The sequence below is a fragment of the Bos mutus genome, chromosome X, assembly GCF_027580195.1.
Source record: "Bos mutus isolate GX-2022 chromosome X, NWIPB_WYAK_1.1, whole genome shotgun sequence".
NCBI classification, from domain to species: domain Eukaryota; kingdom Metazoa; phylum Chordata; class Mammalia; order Artiodactyla; family Bovidae; genus Bos; species Bos mutus.
The window spans coordinates 6,358,503-6,385,318 of record NC_091646.1 but is presented as its reverse complement, the minus strand read 5'-3'; the positions used below and the strand labels follow the sequence as shown (position 1 = coordinate 6,385,318).

The 26,816-nt window shown below is 38.0% G+C and overlaps 1 protein-coding gene across 1 annotated transcript in view; it reads right to left on the bottom strand.

Annotated features, from left to right (window-relative positions):
• LOC102276527 (teneurin-1) overlaps positions 1–26,816 on the bottom strand; it is a 413,260-nt gene that overhangs the window by 278,218 nt on the left and 108,226 nt on the right. The window contains exons 4-5 of the mRNA XM_070365791.1: positions 7,038–7,237; positions 5,699–5,909 (exon numbers count right to left, since the gene is read on the bottom strand). Of these exons, the coding sequence (XP_070221892.1) occupies positions 5,699–5,909; positions 7,038–7,237 (411 nt within the window). The remainder of the gene's footprint in view (positions 1–5,698; positions 5,910–7,037; positions 7,238–26,816) is intronic.

Genomic DNA, 26,816 nt, shown 5'->3' with positions numbered 1-26,816 from the left:
ATTCTTAAAAGACATTCATGATAAAACTAAAAATGTACTAGGATTATAGGTCATTTCTCAAAAGCAAAAAGGGCTTTAAAATATAACCCAGAAAATGAAGTCTATTGTTTATTTTTTAAATTTAGGTGGTAGCAAAGAAAAATGTCTTCTCTAGCACCTTAAAATGTTTAATCTACTATCTTGACAGCTTAAATATGATAATCAGTATTTTATTTTCACTAATAAGTGACAATGGAAAGCTTTTAAAGTAAGTGTTCATATTAAACTCACCACCATGAAAAGCATTAGAACCTAAGCATTTTGTTGAGAAATGCTTTCTTGGCTGTAAATGCCTATCAGTTCTTTGCCACTAATTTCCCTTCAATCTATTCTTAGAGAAGAATAGGTTTCAGGGGGAATTGAGAAGGCTTTGAAGGTGCCCGTACATAGTTCTGGTAACATAGTATCTTCAATACAACAGAACTTTGACCAATCTTGTGCTAAGTAACTTAATTGAAGAGTTATAAAGTTTTATGAAAATCAATCTCTGACAATGATATTGAAAACTGTTTTTAGTTTAAAATTTTATTTGAGTGTAACAGCATCAAATTCCAAGTCCACGGCCTATTATGATTATGTATACTTTACTCCTGCAGTTTTAAAAAACTCCACCTTTTCATGACTTTTTTCCATATGTTTTCTATAACTTAGCACTCCTGGATTCTGACTTTTATGTTCTGGCCCATTACACTCATACTTCTCGTAGGTACCAGTTTTTTCTTTTCAATCCAAATCATCTACTTCATCTAGTTATACTTGGATAAGCTATTTCCAATCAGAAGGAAATATTCTAGTTAAATAGTCTTGGTGTCTTCCACTGAACTCTGAGAATTTACAATTAGAGTTGAGAAATAGCAGTTCTTCAATTGTGGCCTTTTGACCACCTACATCAGGAGGATCACCTGAAGTACTTAAAATGCAGATACCCGAGCTTCACACCAGATTTATTGAATCTATCTCTGAGGATATTAGTCATGCTCAGTTGCTCAGTGGTGTCCAACTCTGCAGCCCCAACAACTGTAGCCCGCCAGGCTCCTCTGCTCATGAAATTTTCCAGGCAAGAACACTGGAGTGGGTTGCCATTTTTTACTCCAGGGGATCTTCCTGACCCAGGGATCGAAAGTGCATCTCTTGTGTCTCCTGCATTGGCAGGAGGATTCTTTACCTCTAGCACCACTTGGGAAGCCCCCATCTCTGAGGATGCAGCCCAGTAATCTACATTCTAACAAATACCTCAAGTGACCCTGCAGGTGAAGACTGAATTAAAGAATTGAGAACCAGTGCTTCAAAGAGCAAACTTCCATGGTTAGAGGAATTCTAATCTAGACTTGGAATTCTGCCTTGGGCAGAAGTAAAGCAAGAGGAAAAACGTGGCATCTAGTCCATTTAGGGGATCCTTAGGAAGCTGAGAATGAATCCAGTGGCCATGTGGATGGCTATCCTATCTACAGTGGAGATCATTCTTGTGACATCCATATGAACACATCAGATTCCTTTTTGCAAGTTTACAATGGTCTGTTCTCTGATTTCTGTGCTAGAAAACTGAAGTGGATAAGAACTGACACATGGCATTTGCTGAAAACTGGGCTGGCAGGAACGTAACATTTGACAATGAGCTAACCACTTTTTAACTCATTAAAACATTAGTAATTTTCAGAAAATCATTCCTTTATTTAAAAGATCATTACAAAAAGGCACAAAGAGTCTAATTTCTTTTCATTCAGAGATGGAACAATTATTATCTCTTTTCTTGTTTTGCTTTCTTATACCAAAAAGAAGTGGCCATTCTTAAATCTACATTTGGATTTTCCCTGCCCTGCATGGTTAATAGGAGGCTATAGAGGAAAATTTCAAAGGTAAATATACTTGAATTTAATTTCATACCAGGTCCTATTGACAGCTTCATGGAAGCAGCCTTGTGGGAATGTAGCTACTGGAGAGAGAAAATGTTTAATAAAATTTGCTATCAAAATAAATAAAAATCCCTCTGTCTTATTGACTATCTAAGAATTGTCCTGAGGCCCATAATGCCGCACAGAGCTTAACACCTGCAATGCAAATGAGAAGAGAAGGCAATGGAGGAGGTTTTGGAAGCTGCCACCTCCACTGGTATCAAAGAGACATTGGGATAGCCTGGGGACTCCAGAAGAGGATGGCTACAGCAGAAACACATAAATAGATAGTGATAAAAAAGAATGTGCTTTTCTATTTATAATGGCCTCCAGGAAGTTTGTCTTCCATCTTTTAAATCTTACTCCAGAATTACTTCCTAGACACCAGTTCATTAGAGTTGAGAATTATTTTAAAGTTCTATGATTAAAACCCTGTTCTTATGCTAGAGCTTTTGGATCTGCATCTGCGCTGATGATGGGTTTTGCTTCTGGCAGATTTTCTCATGGGAGAAACCAAACCTAATGAATAATCCTATGGAATGAGCATGTTCTAAAGAGCAGGGGTTTGGAATCAGAGATATTGAGTGTCTCCCATATCAATTTTGCCACTTGCTGGCTGTGAGACTTCTTTATTCATCCCAAGTCTCTGATTTCTTATTTGTAATATAAGTACCACTATACCTATGCTGGAGAAGGCAATGGCAACCCACTCCAGTACTCTCGCCTGGAGAATCCCAGGAATGGGGAAGCCTGGTGGGCTGCCGTCTATGGGGTTGCAGAGTCAGACGCGACTGAAGCAACTTAGCAGCAGCAGCAGCATACCTATGCTAGGCTTGTGATGAGAATCAAACAAGATAACTGAATGTAGAGTGCTTGGGGCAGAATGGCACTCCATTAATGGTATACATTATGTTATTGAGCTGGTTGGTGAAGACTTTGGCTTATTCATAACTTTGTCTATGAAACTAGAAAATAACATATAGTAATACAGGCTAGTTGCTCGCCTATATTAGTCACTTAATACATGGTTATCATGCTGTTTTGATCCCTATGAGCAGACCAAATATGCTGCTAAGTCGCTTCAGTCGTGCCCGACTCTGTGCGACCCCATAGACAGCAGCCCACGAGGCTCCCCCATCCCTGGGATTCTCCAGTCAAGAACACTGGAGTGGGTTGCCATTTCCTTTTCCAATGCATGAAAGTGAAAAGTAAAAGTGAAGTCGCTCAGTCAGGTCCAACTCTTAGCGACCCCATGGACTGCAGCCCACCAGGCTCCTCCCTCCATGGGATTTTCCAGGCAAGAGTACTGGAGTGGGGTGCCATTGCCTTCTCCAGACCAAATATAGTTAAGATCAATCCAACTGATTATAATATTACCACATAATAGACAAAGGAACAAATATATTATCCTCTTTTAACGATTACAAAAAACATAAAAATAATGGGGAGAATTTAGAGTAAATAATTTATATACCTTTGACATTTTGGCAAATTTACTTGAATTCTCTTTAAGTGAAATTGTAGGAGAAATAAGAAACAGACTTGTGTAAGGAAGAAGCAAATATGTTGTTGCATGTGAAACTAAGAGCTTAATCTCTGGATAATAGGAAATTATATCTCAAAGGTTAGGTTCTTTGGGAAAGGAATTAAGGGACATGAAAAAAACTCCAAGCGTGTTTCTGGGTCTATTGATTTTTGAAAGGTTAATAGCTTGGTTAGTGTTTTAACTTGAACTTAGGGGTAAGGATAACAGGAAGAGAGAAAATCCTCTTCACAAATATTTTAAGTCTTCTAATTGCTCTGATTTCTTAGGAGAAACTCAATCTCTCATATCTGATTAGTTTGCATTATCAAAACTGAGTCTTGGTGGACAAATATCATGAAAGATGCAATTGTTGAATTTGCCCCACTGAATCTCTGAGAAGCAAAACAGTGTCATGACTTAAAATATATATATATATATATATATATATATATATATATATTTCTAATTTAACAAACATTTTGTCTTTTGAAGATGTAAGATCAGTGGAGCTTTTCTCTAAGTGAAAAAATCATTGGTGCATTTTTATTGCCTTTTTGATTACTTTAGAGGCAAGTTTTTGATAATCTGTGGCTAGAATACCATTTTATACTGACAAAAGGTCTTCAGCATCAAGTAAAAATAGAATATAATTGTTATAAAGAATATAATTGTTATAAAGAGCACATGGCATATCTATTAACAATCAACACGATATCCTAAACATATGGTAGAACAGGTTAACTAAAGGATAAAGTGGTGAGAGTTGTATAGAAAACTGACAGCTGTAAAATATTTTCCCTTCTTTTAAAAGACATGTGTTTCAGAAAATTCACACAGTAAAATACTGTGTCTATGAGTTGTATACTCCTAGGGCTCTAAATTTGCTAAAGAGCTCAGCTTTATTCATATAAAGGGTTATATAAAGGGGAATGACTTCACCCCCCAAAATGACAAGAATGAGCTGTCTCTGATTAACTAGGGTGAAAATGAGTAAGAGTGTGTGTAGACATTGTACTGAAAAGAATATTCTTTAATAGGCTCTGAGCGCAGTGAACGAGTCATTGTGATGATTTTTAAACTAAACACTGCCTTATGATCCAGCAATCCCACTGCTGTGCATACACAGTGAGGAAACCAGAAGGGAAAGAGACACGTGTACCCCAATGTTCATTGCAGCACTGTTTATAATAGCCAGGACATGGAAGCAACCTAGATGTCCATCAGCAGGTGAATGGATAAGAAAGCTGTGGTACATATACACAATGGAGTATTACTCAGCCATTAAAAAGAATACATTTGAATCAGTTCTAATGAGGTGGATGAAACTGGAGCCTATTATACAGAGTGAAGTGAGCCAGAAGGAAAAACACCATTACAGTATACTAACGCATAAAAGATGGTAACAATAACCCTTTGTACGAGACAGCAAAAGAGACACTGATGTATAGAACAGTCTTATGGACTCTGTGGGAGAGGGAGAGGGTGGGAAGATTTGGGAGAATGGCATTGAAACATGTAAATATCATGTATGAAACGAGATGCCAGTCCAGGTTCGATGCACGATACTGGATGCATGGGGCTAGAGCACTGGGACGACCCAGAGGGATGGTATGGGGAGGGAGGAGGGAGGAGGGTTCAGGATGGGGAACACATGTATACCTGTGGTGGATTCATTTTGATATTTGGCAAAACTAATACAATTATGTAAAGTTAAAAAAAAAAAAAGAACTCTGAATGACCCAAGTTATTATCCTTAAGACTCTTCTCTATGCTTAGGTTATATTTTGCAATCTTAATGTTTCCAGAATCAGTTGTTCTAAAGAAGAACTGGGTTGATACTAGGTTTTCCATTTCAAAAAGGTATTTATTTGCTTTTTCTTTTTTAATAGAACTTGAATTAACAGGGCTTCTCTTGCTTATTTCCCTTCTTCGTGAAGGTTTTCATCTATGTAGTCTCAGTAATAGTGTTATCCAGGGTATTATTCCTGTTGAAAACATATAAAAAGGAGCATGGCAGGTATCCTAAAATAGCCGCAAATAATGGAGCATTTTAAAAATCTTAATCTGCATTTAAACAACAGTACTGACAACAGCAATGTAAACCTGTCTCATTGTGATGTATCCTGAGTAATGACTTTAAGACAGAATGAGCAATAAGCTTCAATAACATCTGTATCTCTTTCATCACTGTGTCTTTCTGGGGCTATGCTGTCGATTCAAAATCATAGCCAAGGCAGCTTACCAATTGCTGTAGTTAACACAAATACTTGTTCCATCTTTTTTCCATCATTGTAAAATGCCAGATACCAAGGCCCTTGGTCCATATATTCTATGAAACCTGTTTCCTGCAGTGAGGTTAAGATTAGGTTCCGAGGAGAATGCTGGGTATCATCAGAGCTCCTGGAGTCCTGTTTGACCAGTTGTTTTCCATCCATTAGCTTTACAAAATCAAACTGGAACAAATGCAAACACAGATATGAGCCACGACTTTTACCTCTAGACTGATAAACATCTCTCACATCACTTATACTTCATGCTTCTTTGCCCTGGAAGTGGGCAGAGTGGGAAAAGAGGCAATTCATTCTTAAGTACATCTAAACCCCAAAGCATATTATTAATTCTGAAAACAAAATAACCCTCCATGATATTTATAAATGTTACCAACCCTTCAGTTTTAGAGTATTAAAAATAATTAAGCAAGATATAGAAGAATTATTTGGTATTATGCAAGAGAATCTTGATATTTTACAAAAAAGTATCGGATAGAAGATACTTGAAAATAGACATTCCCCTTGAAATGTTACCATGATCGTCATTACAAATTAAAAAGTTTTCTAGTTTTTAAAACTAATAAATGAATAGTCAAAACATTCAACATAATGTACTACTTTTGTGGTAACACAATGAAATATTCAAAGACCCTGTCCTCTTTTCTTTTGTCCCTAATTGGACAAGAACATGGCACATATATCCCAAGCCCCAAATGGTTACCATTCCTTATGCTACCTAGATGGAACAGGGCCTCAAATGGGTTTGTGTAGGAAAAGATAAGAGAAAGAAATTAAGGGAAAGGAAGTGGCAAAGGTTTCTAGAAGGGTCTTGTAAACCATACAGGTTTTACCTATTTAAGTTTTTCTTAACAATAATAAGGAGTATGTTTTACCTACAAGACAAAACACGCCTTTTTGACACATTTCCCTCTTGATTTGCATTCCTTTATTGGGACAACAGGTCAGGAATATATGGAACCAGTGGAGGTGTGGGCACCAAGACTAAAAAAGAGGAGGGGGCTGGGAAGGCTTATGACCATCCTGTTCCAGGAAGCAGAACTTCAGTTGCAAGAATATTTTCTTAAACTTCCTTTTTTGAACCTGTTTTGCTAAATTCTAGTTGTTATTGCTCAATAGCATCTTTTTTTTTTTTTTTTTCATTCACTTGACTGTGATTATTCTGGATATTTGCTCATTACAAAATTGTCTGCCATCACCTTTGACTCCCACATACTTTGCAAGTCACAAACCCTGAACTATTCATCCTGCCACTCTCTGAAAGGGTCAAGAAATATCTACAATATCAAATACCTGAGTGTGTGTAGGTGGAATGTTTCTTCTGCCATAAATTCCCAGCAGTGAGTCCTTGGCTAAAGAAATATTGAATTTCAGATATATAGGATGGTGGATAGTAATCTGAAAACGCCAGAATAAGCCAGGTGGAATGGTCTGCATGACCTGTGCACCAATGTCAACTTCTCCAGTGTCTATTGCCCGTCCCTTCTGAAACACTGGTTTTAAAAATAAAGAAAATTATTCATAATATTAGTCAGTTGATAAAACAATGGTTTTTAGATTTTCAAGAACATATATATCAAATCAGACTTACTCAGCTCTTCCTTCCTTTTCACCCCACCCATCTTGTAAAACCTTATCCAAATTAACTATCTCCAAGGAGTCTTTCCCAACCAACCACTGTATCAGTCTCTCCTTCCTCTTAAGTACTATTGCACTTATTTCCATCATTTGAGTCATTTGAACCATTATTTACTGAACTTTGTCTTGGTAGCTGTTGGAGATACCTACAGCTGTATAGGAGATACAGCTATAAGCGAAAGTTAGTCATGTCCGACTCTTCGTGACCCCATTGACTATACAGTCCATGGAATTCTGCAGCCCACAGTACTGGAGTGGGTAGCTATTCCCTTCTCCAGGGGATCTTCCCAACCCTGGAATTGAACTGGGGTCTCCTGCATTGCAGGTGGATTCTTTACCAGCTGAGGTACCAGGGGAACCCCAGGAGATATCTCCTTTACGATGCGCTTTCCTGGTGGCTCAGATGGTAAAGGACATACAAAGATGAGTAAAATTAAGTTCTGGCTCTCAAGGAACTTTGAATATAAGAGAGAAAAATAGGGCAAATATGCAAATAGCCACATTGTAAAGGAAAATACTTGCATTGGGTATACAAAGGAAGGAAAGGTATTTGATCAGAGGATACTCATCATTCCTGGCTGTCTGAACCCCCTTTATATTCTTTTATTTTCTTCTTAGCACTTATCACCACTTAATATAACATGTCTTTTACTTATTTCCTGTTTATCACCTGTTTTCACCTGATAGAATATAAGGTCCATGAGGCTGTGGCTGTTTTGTTTATTGCTTTATCTCCAGTAACCAGAAGAATGTAGTTCTGTGATCAGTACATATTTATTCAATGAATAAACAAATGAGTGAATCAGAAAAGCATATTTATGGGAAGTGGTACTCAAGATGAGCCTTAAAGGATGGAAAGGATTTCAACAGAGTTGAAGAATTTTCTGTGGGGAAGAATTTTCCATGTGAAAGGAACAGCTTGAACCAAAACAAAGAGAGACTCTATAAAGCTAAGGTGCAGGGTACGTGTATGTAGATAGAAGAAGCTGGAAGTAGGGTTAGAGGGAAAGGATGGAAGGCGAAGTGTATCTGATAAGGCATTAATATCCAAAATATATAAAGAACTTGTACAACTCAATAACAAAATGCAAATAATCCAATTTTTAAAAATGGATAAAGGACTTGAGTATATATATTTTCCAAAGAAGACATATTAATGACCAATAGGTATATGAAAGATGTTTAACATCACTAATCACTGGGGAAATGCAAATCAAAATCACAATGAGATATCACCTCACTCCTGTTAGGCTGGATATTATCAAAAAGACAAAAGATAAATGTTGGTTAGGATGTGGAGAAAAGAAAACCCTTGTGCACTGTTGGTGGTGAAGAAGGAATTCATAGGGCCTGGACTCCATCTTAGGCCTGTTCATGCTGATCATGCTCGGCCACCTTTCCAATGGACTCTGAACTCTGTGTTTAGTGCCTATGAAAACAACAACAGAAGGATAAGACCCCCTCCAGACAGGGGAACCTTGAAGATCATATCTAGGTTACTCTTTGCCTAAGAGAAAACATACACTAATCACCCCTTCCTCCAGACAGGCCATAAATCTTTCTGTATCTATCGGAGTGTAACCTCAGGTGTATTGATTATTGACTAACTGTTTGACTGTTTGAGCACATGAGTATGTGGCACGTGAATGATGGGGTTATTGGGATTGTATTTTCCTTGGTTCATATAAGTCTCAAGGAATTTGGAGTGGTGGGTTCAGACACGTACACATGGGGTATAAAAGATTTTCACAAATGCTGGTCGGGGTTCTTGGCTAAGAGGCGACTCTGCCTTGGGCCCACCGGTGTAATAACTACACTCCACTATCTGCATTGTCCATCTGAGTGAGTTTGTTTCCCGGAACGCGTGGCTACATCAGTGGGAATGCAAAATAAAAGTGAAAGTGAAAGTTGCTTAGTCATGTCTGACTCTTTGTGACCCCATGGACTATACAGTCCATGGAATTCTCCAGGCCAGAATACTCGAGTAGGTAGCCTTTTCCTTCTCCAGGGGATCTTCCCAACCCAGATTTCGAACCCAGGTCTCCCTCATTGCAGGTGGATTCTTTACCAGCTAAGCCACAAAGGAAGCCAAAAATAGAACTACCATATGATACAGCTTTGCTACTTCTGGGTATATATCCAAAGAAATTGAAATCAGGATCCCACATTCATTGCAGCATTATTCACAATAGCCAAGATATGGAAACAACCTGAATGTCCTTCAGTGGATAAATGGATAAAGATGAATCTGAAGGGCACTGTGCTTAGTGAAATAAGGCAGAGAGACAAAAGTTGATTTCATACAAATAAGAATAGAATGCTGGTTTCCAGGGCTGGAGGGAGGGGGAAATGGGGTGATATAGGTCAAAGGAAACAAATTTTCACTTATAAAAAGTTTTGAGGCTCTAATATACAGCATAGTGAATATAGTTCATGATATGGTAATATATACTTGAAAATTGCTATGAGTAAATATTAAGCATTTTCAACCACAGACACACACACACACATGAGCTGACATGTGTTAACGATGTGAGGTGATAAATGTTTTCATTATCTTGATCTTGGAAACCATTTTATAATATATATGTATATCAAGTCATCATGACGTATACTTTAAATATATATGACCATATTTGCCACAATTAGGTTAAAAAAATCACATATTATCTGGGAAGTGTAAAGCTGGATTATCCTAAGGAATGGTACAAATATCAATTAACTTCAGATTACTATAAATTCAAAAATCTTATTGTAATTTTGTATTTTATCTTTTGTAAATACTAAAAGATAAAAATTTATTTTTTGAACTAGCATAGAGACAATAGTACTGAGATAAAAATAATTCATTCTAAATGAAGACAAGAAAGGGAAGACAGACTAGATGGGTCAATTAGAAAGCATGAGGAAGATGGAAGATAAATTTCATATATCTATATCTTTACCATCTGAGCCACCAGGGAAGCCCCATATATCTGTGTGTGTGTGTGTGTGTGTGTCTGTGTTAGTTGCTCCCAGTCATGTCTGACTCTTTGCAACCCCATGGACTGTAGCTCGCCAGGCTCCTCTGTCTATGGGATTCTCCAGGCAAGAAAACTGGAGTGGGTTGTCATTTCCTTCTGCCATATACCTGTATTTATCATTAAAAATAAGGAGTCATGAACTAGACATTTGTGTTAAACAGTAAGAACGACCAATCTGAATGAAGAAGAAATATCTAATTATATGTTTCTTATAAAAATATATCTAAACTATAAAGATTATTATTTATAATTATTTATATCAACAGAGCAAATTATATATTATTATATATACACAAATTATAATATATATTATATAAACAAATTATTACATAATAATTACTATAATAATTATTTATTATTTATAACAATGCCAAAGAGTGCTCAAACTGTCGACAATTGCACCCATCTCACATGCCGGCAAAGTAATGCTCAAAATTCTCCAAGCCAAGCTTCAACAGTACATGAACCATGAACCTCCAGATGTTCAAGCTGGATTTAGAAAAGGCAGAGAGGATCCAGAGATCAAATTACTGACATCCGCTGGAACATCGAAAAAGCAAGAGAGTTCCAGGAAAACATCTACTTCTGCTTTATTGACTATGCCAAAGCCTTTGAAAGAGATGGGAATACCAGATCACCTTACCTGCCTCTTGAGAAATCTGTATGCAGGTTGAGAAGCAGCAGTTAGAAATGTACATGGAACAATGGGCTGGTTCCAAATTGGGAAAGGAATATGTCAAGGCTGTATATCGTCACCCTGCTTATTTAACTTATATGCAGAGTACATCATGCAAAATGCTGGGCTACATGAAGCACGAGCTGGGATCAAGATTGCAAGGAAAAATATTAACCTCAGATATGCAGATGATACCACCCTTATGGCAGAAAGTGAAGAAGAACTAAAGAGCCTCTTGACCAAAGTGAAAGAGGAGAGTGAAAAAGTTGGCTTAAAGCTCAACACTCAGAAAACTAAGATCATGGCATCTGGTCCCATCACTTCATGGGAAATAGATGGGGAAACAGTGGAAACAGTGACATACTTTATTTTTTTGGGCTCCAAAATCACTGCAGATGGTGACTGCAGCCATGAAATTAAAAGACGCTTGCTCCTTGGAAGAAAAGTTATGACCAACCTAGACAGCATGTTAAAAAGCATAGACGTTACTTTGCCAACAAAGGTCTGTCTAGTCAAAGGTTTTTCCCATAGTCATGTATGGATGTGATAGTTGGACTATAAAGAAAGCTGAGTGCCAAAGAATTGATGCTTTTGTTATTATTATTTTTTTTTACTTTACAATATTGCCAGTCCAGGTTCGATGCAGGATACAGGAAGCTTGGGGCTGGTGCACTGGGGAACACGAATTGATGCTTTTGAACTGTGGTGTTGGAGAAGACTCTTGAGAGTCCCTTGGACAGCAAGGAGATCAAACCAGTCCATCCTAAAGGAAATCAGTCCTGAATATTCATTGGAACGATTGATGTTGAAGCTGAAACTCCAATACTTTGGCCACCTGATGCAAAGAACTGACTCATTTGAAAAGACCCTAATGCTGGGAAAGACTGAAGACGGGAGAAGGGGACGACAGAGGATGAGATGGTTGGATGGCATCATCGACTCAATGGACATGCTGCTGCTGCTGCTGTTAAGTCGCTTCAGTCTTGAGTTTGGGTAGACTCCAGGAGTTGGTGATGGACAGGGAGGCCTGGCATGCTGCAGTCCATGGTGTCACAAAGAGTCAGACATGACTGAGCGATTGAACTGAACTTGAACTGAACTGATAACAATAAAACAAATTATTTCCCCAGGAAGAAAAGATGCTTTCATTGTGGTGGCCCAGGTTCAATCCCTGGTTGGAGAACTTAGATCTTGTGAGTTCCCAAGTAACGCTCATGTTTCTTGGTCCTCAGCACACACACTGAGATGCAAGGTTCTAAGAACCCTGAGAACCTAGGTATGAGGGATGCAGGAGGAGGGAGTCAAAACTCTAAGTTTGAGTGACTTAGTAGCAAAAACAGGAAACAGCTCTTTATAGAGCTGGTTAGTGTGAGAGAATGTTAGTGTATTAGGTCTTTATTATTTGTTGTCATATTTCCTAATTATTTCTGATGTGCTGGCTTAATATAAGTTTCTCTGGGATTCTTTGTTATGTGGTGGTGGGAACAGAAGCCGAATGGCAAGAATTGAGTTGGCCTTGGTTTTGAGCAAGGAGGATTACATCTCAGGAGGGCAAGCTCAATTTGGCCTTATTTCACACTGCCTTTATAGTTTTCAGCCATCAACTCCTTTTCCACACCAAACACAGTTTAAAAACACACATGGTCTCTGTCCTTTGTGTTCACCAGCTATAAAATTAACAGCCCATTAAGAAACACACCTGCAGTGACTTTATTCGGAGGCCAATGCCTTGCAGCTTTTAACTCCCTAAAATACCTCCATTATTGCTTTTTGTGTTAAGGCCAAGAGTAATAACTATTTTAAGAATGTTCACTGTTAACTGTTAATAATAGATTTCAAATGCAATTTTGAACATAATTATGTATTACAGGACACATAATTTTGTGAAATTGACATTTATAATAAAATATGCCCTTTGAGATCATAAATGACCAACTGAGGACCCTATTTTTCAGTGGAAGTTATTTTTTCCATGTGAGACAGAAGTTTGGTCCATAATGGGTTGATTATACATTTAACTCTCAAGGTCCTGGAGCAGACAGATCTCTTCAATGAGCAGTACTTAACAGACTGTATTTATGTGGACACTTCTATTCTCAACTTAATGTTCAGTTTATCCAACTGCTAGCCTCATTAGGGGCTTTTATCACTGGTTAAAATGCATCATTTGGTCATGCAAACAATATTATAAATATAAGACAATTTAAAATGTTTTAGGTTCAGCAAATAGTATTTTAAAGGTGCTGAAAATGGTCTCCAATGAATGCAGATGTTGTCATTTTTAAAAACTCAGGACAAAACTGGCTGATGGACATTAACCTTTTTTTTTTTGATGTTAACCTTTATATATGAGCCTTACCAAATGCTACAGTATCTCTCTCTTCTGCATTTTATAGCATCATATATTGCATAAGGCCACTTTAATGTTATTCACTAAATCAAAATAAACTTGTGAAGTTGTGTTGTTGGAGTTCCCTGGTTTTTAGAATTACTAAATATACAAAGCATATATACATGTCATCTATAAAATGATTTTAAAAGAAGATGGTCTTACCCTTTGAGAACTGGTATCACAGTTAAGACAAGGTAGTTAAAGAGACAGGCTAACATGAATGAACATGTGGACTATAATTTAAATAAAAATAGCAAAGCAAGTTTTTTTTGCAGTGATTTGGTATTAGAAAAATTCTCACAGCTTGTAGATACAAAATTTCTCAGCCCCTAATCTTTTAGAGCTTAGCGCATCAGAAAGGAAGGTATCTCCCTGTTAGCAATTTACTTCACTAAATAGACTGCTCCATTTTCACTTCTCTCAAAACTAGTTATGGATTACAATATAGTGATTATTGGTTAATTTATTATTTCATTAGTTTTCTTAATGTAGTTCAAAGGGGAAAACCAAAGAGAAGGAAATTACATGCAAAAAACAATATGTAGTGTGATTTCACGATGAAATTCTATATCAATATAGGTAAGTGGAATACTTTTGGACAAACTTAACGTTGACTCTGATTCTTCATTTGCAAATCATCAGTGGCAGAGTTAAAATATAGCACTAGGGTACAGATTTTGTAATATTCATGTTTTAATTGTCATTTAATCAGTTATTTTACTGAAGTATATCAGAAGGCCCTAGAAGAACATATTCTCTAATAACAAATGCCTCCTGCACAAATCCAAGAAGATTATATCAAACTGTGAAGTACTGTAGTTATCACAGTCTCACCAATATCCACCAATTTAGTTTGAGCTAAACACTCTCTTTATAGGTTGCAACACAGGCATCAACTGCTGAGTAGGAAAAAAACAATGGCAGATAGGCCAGGTTGAAGGATGGCAAACTGGTGATGCAAAGGAAAAGGTCAATCTACCTGTAAGATTAAATACAGATGGAGGAACTGGTGACAGACATCATGTGTAGTGGTTCTATTGACTAATCCAAAGTTTCATTGAGACACATACCTGAATACTAATAATGTGATTATAATAGTGTTGTTCTTATAAGATAGGTTGTTCCTTGGAAGAAAAACTATAACAAACCTACACAGCATATTAAAAAGCAGAGATATTACTTTGCCAGCAAAGGTCCATCTAGTCAAAGCTATGGTTTTTCCAGTAGTCATATATAGATGTGAGAGTTGGACCATAAAGAAAGCTGAGTGCTGAAGAATTGATGCTTTTGAACTGCGGTGTTGGAGAAGACTCTTGGGAGTCCCTTGGACACGAATGTGATCAAACCAGTCAATCCTAAAGGAAATGAGTCCTGTATATTCATTGGAAGGAGTGATGCTGAAGTTCCAACACTTTGGCCACCTGACGTGAAGAACTGACTCATTGGAAAAAGACCCTGATGCTGGGAAAGATGGAAGCATGAGGAGAAGGGGACGACAGAGGATGAGATGGTTGGATGGTATCACCGAATTGATGGACATGAGTTTGAGTAAGCTCTGGGAGTTGGTGATGGACAGGGAAGCCTGGTGTGCTGCAGGCCATGGGATCGCAAAGAGTCAGACATGACTGAGACCAAACTGAACTGAAAAAACTATATTCTTGACATATAAATGTGTTTATTTTTTCTACGTAATATAACTAGACTGCATTCAATGATTCTGTGCAAAACTCAGTGGGACATTCCTAGAAGACATGACGGCTGCTAGTAGCAGGGGGCAGAGTGTCACCAGGAATCAGGCCGCGTGGGCGGACAGGCAGCACCCCAGGGTTCCTAATTGGAGGGGGGTGCCTGGACGCTGGCCTCTCTCCATCCCAAAGCATCTTCCAAATTCAATGTTTATCAACAGGCTGGCCAAAGAGGGAGAGTGGGAGGGAGGGAGGGAGGGAGGGAGGCAGGGCGGGTGGGGATAGGAGGAGGCCCTGTGCCTCTGGGGCTCCCGGGGGGGGGGGCTGCAGAAGGGGGCTGAGAAGGGGGAGTGGGGTCTTCTAGGAATGTCCCACTGAGTTTTGCACAGAATCATTGAATGCAGTCTAGTTATATTACGTAGAAAAAATAAACACATTTATATGTCAAGAATATAGTTTTTTCAGTTCAGTTTGGTCTCAGTCATGTCTGACTCTTTGCGATCCCATGGCCTGCAGCACACCAGGCTTCCCTGTCCACTACCAGGTCCTTGTGTAAAAATCACTAGGTTAAAGGCTGTGCTGGTGCCCATAACAACAATCTTACAGTCTTTTAAAGACATTTGCAAATTCCATAAAAAGTACCTAAGCTAAAAAAGTACCATTTTAATGGAAGGGGATGTTGTCCAATGATATAAAAAAGAAATAAGCCTTAAGGTCCTGGTTCCCCTTCATTTCATCCTATAGCATGTTCCAAATCATTAAAAGACACAATCAAATGGCTTTGGTACAGTCTTTCACCTGAATTAGTCCTAGTGTGTGTCTCATGATTTAAGTACCATCTTCTCTGTGTTCTTTCAAATATAATAAGTGTTTCACAGTAACACTTGAATCATTGTGAAATTTAGAATATCTGTGCTTGGAGCAAAATGGTTTTATTCCCAGTGATCAAAAGTGATCTTTTTCAGAGATGAAAAGGAGATAATGAAAAACCTATCCTGTCCATCTATGTGGCTTTGTATAATTTTCCTTATGTGAACCATTCAAGAAAAACATGTATTCAACTCTCACTTTCCAGATAGTGTATTACACATGCCTTTCATATTGTCCCTGGCAGCTCAGAGGTTAAAGCGTCTGCCTGCGATGCAGGAGACCCAGGTTCGATCCCAAATGGCAACCCACTCCAGTATTCTTGCCTGGAGAACCCCATGGACGGAGGAGCCTGGTAGGCTACAGTCCACGGGGTCGCAAAGAGTCAGACATGACTGAATGACTTCACTTTCACTTTCATATTGTTACACTTAGTAGGCAAGAGAAAGATAAGGAAGAATGAACTTTGGATGTAGTAGGTGCTTGGTAATTGCTATTTCAATCAATTAATAAAATAAAATAGTAATCTTGATAATTTATTTAGTACTTTGACATTTCAGTACAAGGTTTGGTGGGAGGAAGAATTGAAATCATCTACACACATAGATCTTTGGGAATTAACTGTGAACAAAATATGCTCAGAAATGAAATATCTCTGTTTTATTGACACTGATAATACATAGCTGATTGTGTAGAAAAGTCCATTAACTAATCTTGAATGCAGGTTCAGTTGCTCAGTCGTGTCCAACTCTTTGTGACCCCATGGACTGTAGCCCACCCAGCTCCTCTGTCCATGGGATTTTCCAGGAAAGAATACTGGAGTGTGTCGCCATTTCTTCCTCCAGAGGATCTTCCTGACCCAGGGACTGACTCCTTCTCTCTGTGTCTCTTGCCTTGGCAGGTAGATTTTTTACCACTGAGCCACCGGGGAGCCTATTCTTACACTTGAGAAATACACTACAGTATAAGTGTTAACAGTTATGACCATACACTGACAGACTTCAGATTCCAGGACAGTAGCTTATTGACTATTACATACATCTTCCCAGACAGCAATAAAATGGCATTATTAAAATTGTACCATTAGTTAAAGGATGAATTTTGAATTGGATTTAGACTCTATGATCTATCTTTGAACATATATCAGTATTATTCATAACACCCAAAAAAGGTGAAAATCCATAAAGATTCATCAACTAATGAATGGATAAACAAATATGTTATATTCATACGACGAAATATTATTCAGCCATAAAAAGGAGCCAAGTATTGGTATATGCTACAACATGGACAACCTTGAAAACCTTATGTTAAGTGAAAGAAGCCAGAAAGAAAAGTCTACATATTTTGACTGCGTTTATATGAAATGTACAAACAGGCAAATCTATAGAGACAGAAACTACATTAGTGGTAGCCAGGGGCTGGGGGGAGCTGGGAATGGGAAGCGACTGCCAGTGCCTATGAAGTATATTTTTGGCATGATGAAACTATTCTAGAATTAAATTGTAGTGATGGCTACCCAACTCTAAATATACTAAGAATCACTGAGCTGTAGACATTAAACCAGTGAATTACATAGTATGTAAATAACAGTTGGCCCTCCATATCCATGGTTTCCATATCTGTAGAGTCAACTAATGGTAGATCAAAAATATTCAGAAAAAAAAATCCCAGAAAGTTCGACAAAGCAAAAATCGAATTTGCTGCACACAAGTTTACAACTATTTAACAGCATTTACATTGTATCAGGTATTATAAGTTATATAGAGATGATTTAAGGTATATGGGAGGACTGCATATACGAATTCTACACCATTTTTTATAAGGGACTTGAGCATCCACAGATTTTGGTATCTGTGAGGGTCCTAGAACCAATCCTCATGGATACCAAGAGACAACTGTATATGGATGTACATATTCCTGTCACTTTTTAAAAGTTCTAATCATGCAACTGTATATCTCAACAAAGCTGTGACAAAAAATATGGTTGGAAGGTATAAATTGCCATGCATAACCTACACATGCATTCACACAAACTACCATACAGAGTCATAAGAGTTTTGATGTGTTTCCAAGTGGTATTAGAAGGTCACTTGCTATCTAGAGGCTGAACTGTCTCCTGGCCAGAACTTTTAGGACATGTAATTGGTAGTTCATAGCAGGGATGCCTATTTTATAAATTTTATACAATGTTATATGTTTGTTACATGTAGGTTACTCTGATCACATCCTTCTGGACTTTGGAAAGGTGGCAGCAGGGAAGGTCATAGCTCATTTTGTCTAGCTTCCCCTTTTGTGGGCTTCCCTTGTGGCTCAGCTGGTAAAGAATCCACCTGCAATACGGGAAACCTGGGTTCGATCCCTGGGTTGGGAAGATCCCCTGGAGGAAAGCATAGCAACCCACTCTAATATTCTTGCCTGGATAATCCCATGGACAGAGGAGCCTGGCGGGCTACAGTCCATGGGGTCGCAAAGAGTCTGAGCACATATACCTGAACACATATATCTTGTGCCAGGTCTTGGGAAAGAGAAGTGGCCAGCTTAGGCACTAGTTCTCATGGGTTGTCATATTGCTACATATTTTAAAAGATTTTAGGAATCCAGAAAATATATATCAAATTAAAACTTTTCTTCACAAATAAAATACATTACAGACCATATAATAGTAATAATAATCATAATAGATGATAACATTTATTGAACATATTGTGCTCCCTTTTTGAACCCCTATCTCTTATTTCCATAGTATCAAAATGTCTCTCTCATACTCAGTGTGCAATACAATCGGTGTCAGTTTATCTCTGAGGCTTCTCCCTCCCTTTCTCTTCTCCCAGGAGACTTTGGTCCCTTTACCATCTCCTTTCTTCCTAGCGTCCTCAATGTCTCCTTCTCTATTGGTGTCTTATTCAAACAACCACACGTCTCTCTTTAATAAAAAGAAAGGAATAAAATGACCCAACTGCCCTTTTATCTAGTTATCAAACTATTTATCTCCTTCTTTTCCTTGCCAAACTGTCTCCATCTGCTGCCTCTATTGCTTCATTATCCATTTAGCACACAGGCTATTACCATCTGCATTTCCCCCTTACCACTCTATTATTCCAGTCTCCTAAACAGGCACTCTTTAAGGTCATCTAGGATTGATTTTTCTCGTTTCTCAGGCTCAGCTCAGGTTACTTCTATAATAACAATCTTTTCATCTTCTTTCTTTTAGGCCTCTTAGTCACCTAGCCATTTTACTTCTGTTTCTGTACAACAGTTGCTTGCATGTTACTTTGCGCTGTGTATATATGCGTGTTTCCACAGCTCTCCTATTTAATAGGAACTTTTTCAAAGGCAAAAGCTATGTCTTCTGCTTCATTTGTTAACTTTCCATAGTACTTAAACCACAGTTAAAATACTACCTTGACTCAAAACAGCATTAAAAATCATGAGCTTCTATTCTATGTTCCCAAATACTAAGATTTCATTTCCCCCTTGATAATATTTGAATGGAGGGTTTGAGGTGGTCAAGAATCTTGTACAATTCAACTTTACACATATATTCTTCCCTCTCACTGAACCCCTGGCAATGGCAAGATGGTATCTGTGTACAGTTCTGGTGAAGACACCTTTGGCAGAATATAAAATGGAAATATGAAAAGGCAACTAAAATTACTAAGGGAGCATAGGAGCTACAAGTCGAGTAAAAAGTAAAACCAAAGGCTCTTAGCATTAGAAAGGCAAAAACTAAGAAAAGATTGGTGAATATTATCTATAGGACTGCCAAAGATATGCACAGGAAAACATGCAAACTTGTGCATTAGATCCTGGAACTCTAGCACTTTATTTTCAAAAGGAAATTTTACACACTAAAGTTACCTTTGACTTCATGAAAAAGCTAGTAAATGTTTGAACTTTCTCCAAAAATAATACAAGCGGGCCCTCCATAGGATTAGATATACATGTGGCTGATAAATTTCTACAATGGATTATTTCTTCCAAAAAAATATAAGATATTGTTAGCACAATATGGGAAGATTCTCTAGCCTTTCAAGGACTAGTTCAGGAGGAGAAATATGTCATTCTATAGCATACCACTTGGTGCCTCTGTCAGAGGTAGACTACTGGGCCAGAGGGATCAAAAGGCAGACACATTCTACATGGCATCACAGGTATGTTTTTAAAAAAAAAGTTATTTAAAAAGGAAGATGATTAAAACAAGAAAGAGGATTAAAATGAAACAAGGGTAAAACATAAAACATATATGGCCAAGAACATTTAGCATGAATTTTTTATACTGTAAATAAGCTTACCTGTGAGTAAATAGTGAACTCTTTCCATAAATCTATTTGAGAAGTCAGGTCTCCAGTAAGCTTTAGAAAAGCTTTTGTTAAAACTGAAGTATATTGATAAAGTGATTTAATGTAGTTGAAAACAAGCTGCAGCACTCTAGCTGAGCCCCCTGAAACCCTGTGTTAGAGAAACATCTATATGGCATTAAAGGAAACATTTACTGTAATTTGCCATCAATCTTTAAAAATAATAATGTTATGGTCCCAACATTGTTGGCTTTGTTAGTACATGACTACTATTTTATTCATGTGGTTTGTTGTGCTTATATGAATTATTCCCAATTCTACAACAGTGTCCTAGGCTTTCATATCCTTTAAGTAAAAGCTACTGAAACTATGGTTGACTCAAAGGGCAGCTGAGTGCATTTTAATATCCACATGTCCTATGAAAGAATATTGAAGAACCACAGAATTCTAATGCAGGATTATGTTCCATCTGAATGCACAATGATTACCTGGATGGAGTTGCAGCAGTTTTTTACTTTGGTACAAAATGAATCTTTACTGACTGGGTCTATGAAATAAATATAGTGAAACTGTAAGTAAATTTAGAATTCAACCTGTTGTTCAGGGTCCAGAATTGTTATTGCATAAATGGCCGCCAAATGTAACTATGCTGTAGGTCAAAAGAAAACAAAGCCAAAAAACAAAAACAACACACACACACACACACACACACCCCTCTTCAGCTAAGTCTACAAGGAAAGGTCAGAAAGGTGCATTTTGTGTTGCTGCTTAACTTTCAATTCCCAAGGGTACTTGTTTGAGTGCAACTGCATGTGTACTGCTTTGAGAAGGAGGGACTGTTTGGAGAACCTAGAACTTTGGTGTGAAATAAAAGATTTGCAAAGTACTCTTAGGGAGAGGAGGGAGATCCAGACAGCAGAGTAAGAGGATGTGGAGGTCACATCCCTCTAGGAACATATCAAAAATACATGTACAAGACTTTCCTGGTGTTCCCATGGCTAAGACTCCACACTCCCAATGCACAGCATCTGGGTTTGATCCCGGTCAGTGAACTAGGTCCCACATGCTGCAGCTAGAGTTCGCATGCCACAACTAAAGATCCCACACGTTGTGAAGACTGAAAGATCCCACACGTTGTGAAGACTGAAGGTTCCCTGTACCGCAACTAAGAACTGGCACAGCCAAAATAAATAAATAATTATTTTAAAAAGTACATCTACGTGTGGGACAATCCTCACTGAAAACTAACTGTAAACTGGTAGAAGGACTCCTGTATGACCAAGGCTGTAAGAAAGATACCCACATAATGGGAAGGACAGAGAGAAAAGTCTCTGGTTGGGACCTGTGTTCCTGGGAGTGGACTTGGAGGAAAAGGAAGACCACATGGGCAGATACCAGCCCTGGGGAGGGAGCAGCGTGAGCCACAGACTGGACAGCCCAGTCTGTGAGTATTGTGTGAAGAAGACAAGCCCCCTTTAGCTGTCTGGAGGACCACTGAATCAGATAGAAAGTCTGGTGAAGGCGGGACTCTGCTTGTGAGAAGACTGGACTCACTGACTTGCCCTCAGGCAGGGAAGAAAGACATCTGCCCTAGCAGATGCTGGGTTTCCTGAGACCACCTTGCCATGCACCACAGCCTGAGCAGAGTGAACACTCTGGCCCCACGCACTCCAGGCCACAGCATGGCACTGGATCTGGGAAACAGAGGATTGAGAGAAAAGATTAGATCATGGGACGCAGAAGTGACTCAGTGTAGCGGGGCAGAGCCCCAGTGGAATCGTGGTAACTGTGGTTGACACTTCCTCAGGCAGCACCTCAGAAGCAGCCCAGATCTCTGAGGGCAGCTGCTCTCCACAGTTGACTACTTGATACACGCAGAGTCCAGGCGGGTCCTACCAGATCTGCGGAGCAGTTCCACAAGGGACCAGGGCTGGTGGAGGCAGTGCAGTGATCAACTGTGAGTGATGAAGGGGGCTCACACCCGAGGCTGCATCTGAGTAGAGCTGCAGACCCCTATACAGGCAGCGCATGAGGCCTCTGTCTGCACATGGGCCCCACTTACTGCACCACTCCCCTCCTCTGAGGCAAATGTCCCAGTGCGGGGTGAGGGGAAATCACACACTTAAAAGGAAACACAGCCAGTTTGAGCCCCACCCTTGGGGCTTCTGCTCCAGCAACTTGGTATCAGACCCTGTTCCTGACAGAGCACTGATAACCACTGAGCAGAGAGGAAGCCCCACCTCACACCCTGACCATCTCTAACTCCTTCATTTCCAGCCCCACACACTACCAAGGCAATCACTGCCAGCACACCCTGAGGAAAAATTCTGATCTGCATCCACAACAAAACCAGTTGTCCCATCAAAGGCACTGGGCACAATCAGTCTGTATAGAGATGCTCCCACATAAGAAAACTCTTTCAAGACCATAATAGGTAACTGCTACATAGGGTTGCACAGAGTCCAACATGACTGAAGCAACTGAGCATGCACACACAGATGGAAAAAGTTGAGCAAAATTAAAACGCAGAGGAGCTACTCACAATTGAAAGAACAAGAGAAAAGCCCTGAAAAAATGAATACTGAAACAGAAATAAACAAATTATCAGATAATCATTTATCAGATAAAGAATTCAAAACATTGGTATAAAAATGTTAACTAAATTATGGAAAAGAATTGATCTAAACAATGAACACTTTAACAAGGAAGTAGCCCAATCAGAAATGAATAATTCAAAAGCTGAAACAAAAAGACCCCCTAGAGGGAATGAAGAGCAGACTGAGTGATACAGAGAACACATAGTGGTCTGGAAGATAGAATAATACCAACCACTGAACCAGAACAGCAGAAAGAAGAATACATTTTAAAAAACGAATACAACTTAAGAGATCTCTAAGATAACATTAAACTTTCCAACATATTCAGACTCCCCAAAACAGAAAATAGACAGAAGGGCATCAAAAATGTATTTGAGGAAATTATGACTAAAAAAGTCCCAAACTTGAAGAAGGAAAGAGATATCTAGGTACAGGAATCACAGACGATCCCAAACAAGATAAGCCCAAACAGACCCATATCAAGAAATTTCATAATTAAAATGGCAGAAGTTAAAGAGAATTCTAAAGCAGAAGAGAAAAAACAGAGTCATATACAAGAGAATCGCCATAATGCTATCAGCGGATCTCTCCATAGAAACTGTGCAGGCCAGATGGAGTAGCATAATGTATTCAAAGTCCTAAAAGGGAAAAACCTGCAACCTAGTATACTTTACCCAGCAAGATTATCATTTAGAATCGATGGAAAACAAGTAATAAAATGGCAATAAGTACATATCTATCAAAATTACTTTAAACATCAATGGACTAAATGCTCCAATCAAAAGACAGGATGGCTGATTAGATTAAAAAAAAATAAACAAGACCCTTATGTATGCCAACAACTTGGACAACCTATAAGAAATAGACACATTTCTTAAAAGATACAATCTTCCAAGACTGGATCAAGAAGAAACAGACAATATGACCAGAGTGACCACTAGTAGTAAAAATGAAGGTGTAATTACAAAACTCCCAGCAAACAAAAGTCCAGGACCAGACAGCTTCATGGGGGAATAAAACATATAAAGAAGAACTAATACTTATCCTCCAACTATCCTAAAAAGTTGAAGAGGATGGAACATCCCCAAATTCATTCGAGGCCACCATTACCCTGATACCAAATCAGACAAAGGCACAACTAAAAAAAAGAAAATGACAGGCCAATGTATTTGATGAAATATACATGCAAAATTCCTTAACAAAATATTAGCAAACCAAATCCAACAATACACAGAAAGAATGAGATACCATGACCAAGCTGGAATTATTCCAAGGATGCAAGGATGCTTCAGAATTCACATATCAATCAATGTGATACACAACATAAACAAAAGGAGGAATGGAAATAGAAATCACATGATCATCTCAACAGACATAGAAAAAGCATTTGACAAAAATTTAACATCCATTAGTGATGCAAACTCTCATTAAAGTGGGTAGAGGGAACATATCTCAACATAATAAAGACAATTTATGACAAACACACAGCTAACATCATACTCAATGGTGAAAAAGAAAGCCTTTCCTCTAAATTCAGGAACAAGACAAGGATGGCCACTTCTATTTAACATAGTATTGGAATTTCAAGCCACAGAAATCAGACAATGAAAAGAAATAAAAGGCATCCAAATTGGAAAGGAAGAATTAAAAGTGTCACTCTTTGAAGATGACATGATACTTCATATAGAAAACCCTAAAGTCTTCATCCTCAAACTATAAGAAGTAACAAACGAACTCCACAAAGTTGCAGGATACAAGACTAATGTACAGAAATCAGTTGCTTTTCTATACATTAATAATTAACTATCAGAAAGAGAAAGAATAAAATATCTAAGAAAAACTTAATCAAGGAGGTGAAAGACCTATACTCTGAAAACTATAAAACATTGATGAAGGAAACTGAAGATGATACAAAGAAATGGAAAGGTATCCCACGCTCTTGCATTGGAAGAATTAGTATTGTTAAAATGGCCGTACTATCCAAAGCAATATACAGATTTAATGCAATTCCTATTAAAATACCCATGACATTTTTCACAGAACCTAGAACAACAACATTAAAATTCATATGGAACCACAAAAAGACCCTGAATTGCCAAAGCAATCTTGAGAATAAAGAACAAAGCTGGAGGTATCATGTTCCCAGAGTTCATACTATAATATAAAGCTACAGTAATCAAAAAGCATGGTACTGGCACTAAATCAGACACATAGATCAATGGAACAGGATAGAAAACCCAGAGATTAAACCATGCACCTATGGTCACCTAATCTATGACAAAGCAGGCAAAATTATACAATGGAGAAAAGACAGACTCTTCAACAAGTGCTGTTGGGAAAACTGAACAGATACATGTAAATCAATGAGGTCAAAACATTTCCTCACACTATATGCAAAAATAAACTCAAAATGGATTAAAAACCTAAATGCAAGACCTGAAACCACAGAACTCCTAGAAGAAAACACAGGTAGAACACTCTTTGACATAAATCACAGCAACATTTTTTGGGGATTTGTCTCCTAAGGGAAAAGAAATAAAAGCAAAAATAAACAAATCAGACCTAATCAAATTTAAAAGCTTTTTCATAGTGAGGGAAACAAGTAAACTAAATGAAAAAACTGCCTACTGAAAGGAAGAAAAAATTTGCAAACAATATGACCAACAAGGGGTTAATACCTAAAATATACAAAGAGCTCTTACAATCAATATCAAAAAATTAACAACCCAATCAAAAAGTGGACAGAAGACTTAAACAGATGTTTTATCAAATAAGATATACAGATGGCTAACAGGCACATGAAAAGATGCTCAACACTGCTAATTATTAGAGAAATGCAAATCAAAACAAAAATGAGATATCACCTCACAACTATCAGAATGGCTATCATCAAAAAGTCTACAAATAACCAAGGCTAGAATGAATGTGGAGTGAAGGGATCCTTGTACACTGTTGGTGGGAATGTAAATTGGTGCACACACCAATAGTATGGAGTTGCCTCAAAAAAATATAAAAATTAAACTATCATATGATCCAGCTATCCAACTCCTGGGTATATAAATAGAAAAAATGAAAAGTTACAGGCATCCCAATGTTCACAGCATCTTTATTTACAATGATCAAGAAATGGAAGGAGCCCTACTGCCCATCAACAGATGACTGGCTTCAGATGTGGTATATACACATATATTCCACACACAATGGCATATTACTCAGCCATAAAAAGAATAAAATATCACTGTTTGCAGCAACATGGATGAACCTAGAGAATATTATGCTTAGTGAAACAAGTCAAAGAAAGACAAATACTTGTATGATATAATTTATATATAGAATCTAAAAAACAATACAAATGAATATATATGGAAAATAGAAGCAGATTCACAGATATAAAAAACAAACTAATGGTTACCAGTGTGGAAAGGGAAGTGACAAATTAGAAATATGGGGTTAAAAGATTAAATAGATAAGCAACCAAGATAATATTGTATAACAGAGAATTATAGCCATTATAATAAGTTACACTGAAGTATAGTCTGTACAAATACTGAATCACTATGCTGTAAATGGCAATCCAGTATTTTTGCCTGGGAAATCCCATGGACAGAGGGTCCTGGTGGGCTACAATCTATGGGGTTGCAAGAGTCAGACATGACTTAACGATAAACCACCACCATGCTGTACACAACTATTTAATGCAGTAAATTAACTATACTTCAATAATTTTTTTTTAATGCAGAACACTATAGAGACAGGTAAGAAGATTAAGTCTGAAATTAAGTAATGATGGCAGCTAGAATGCTTTGGAAAATAGACGTTAAGGATAAAGCAAGAGAAAACTGATAAAACATGGTGGGTATGGTGACTTTTTATATTGGTCGTGGGACTAGAAA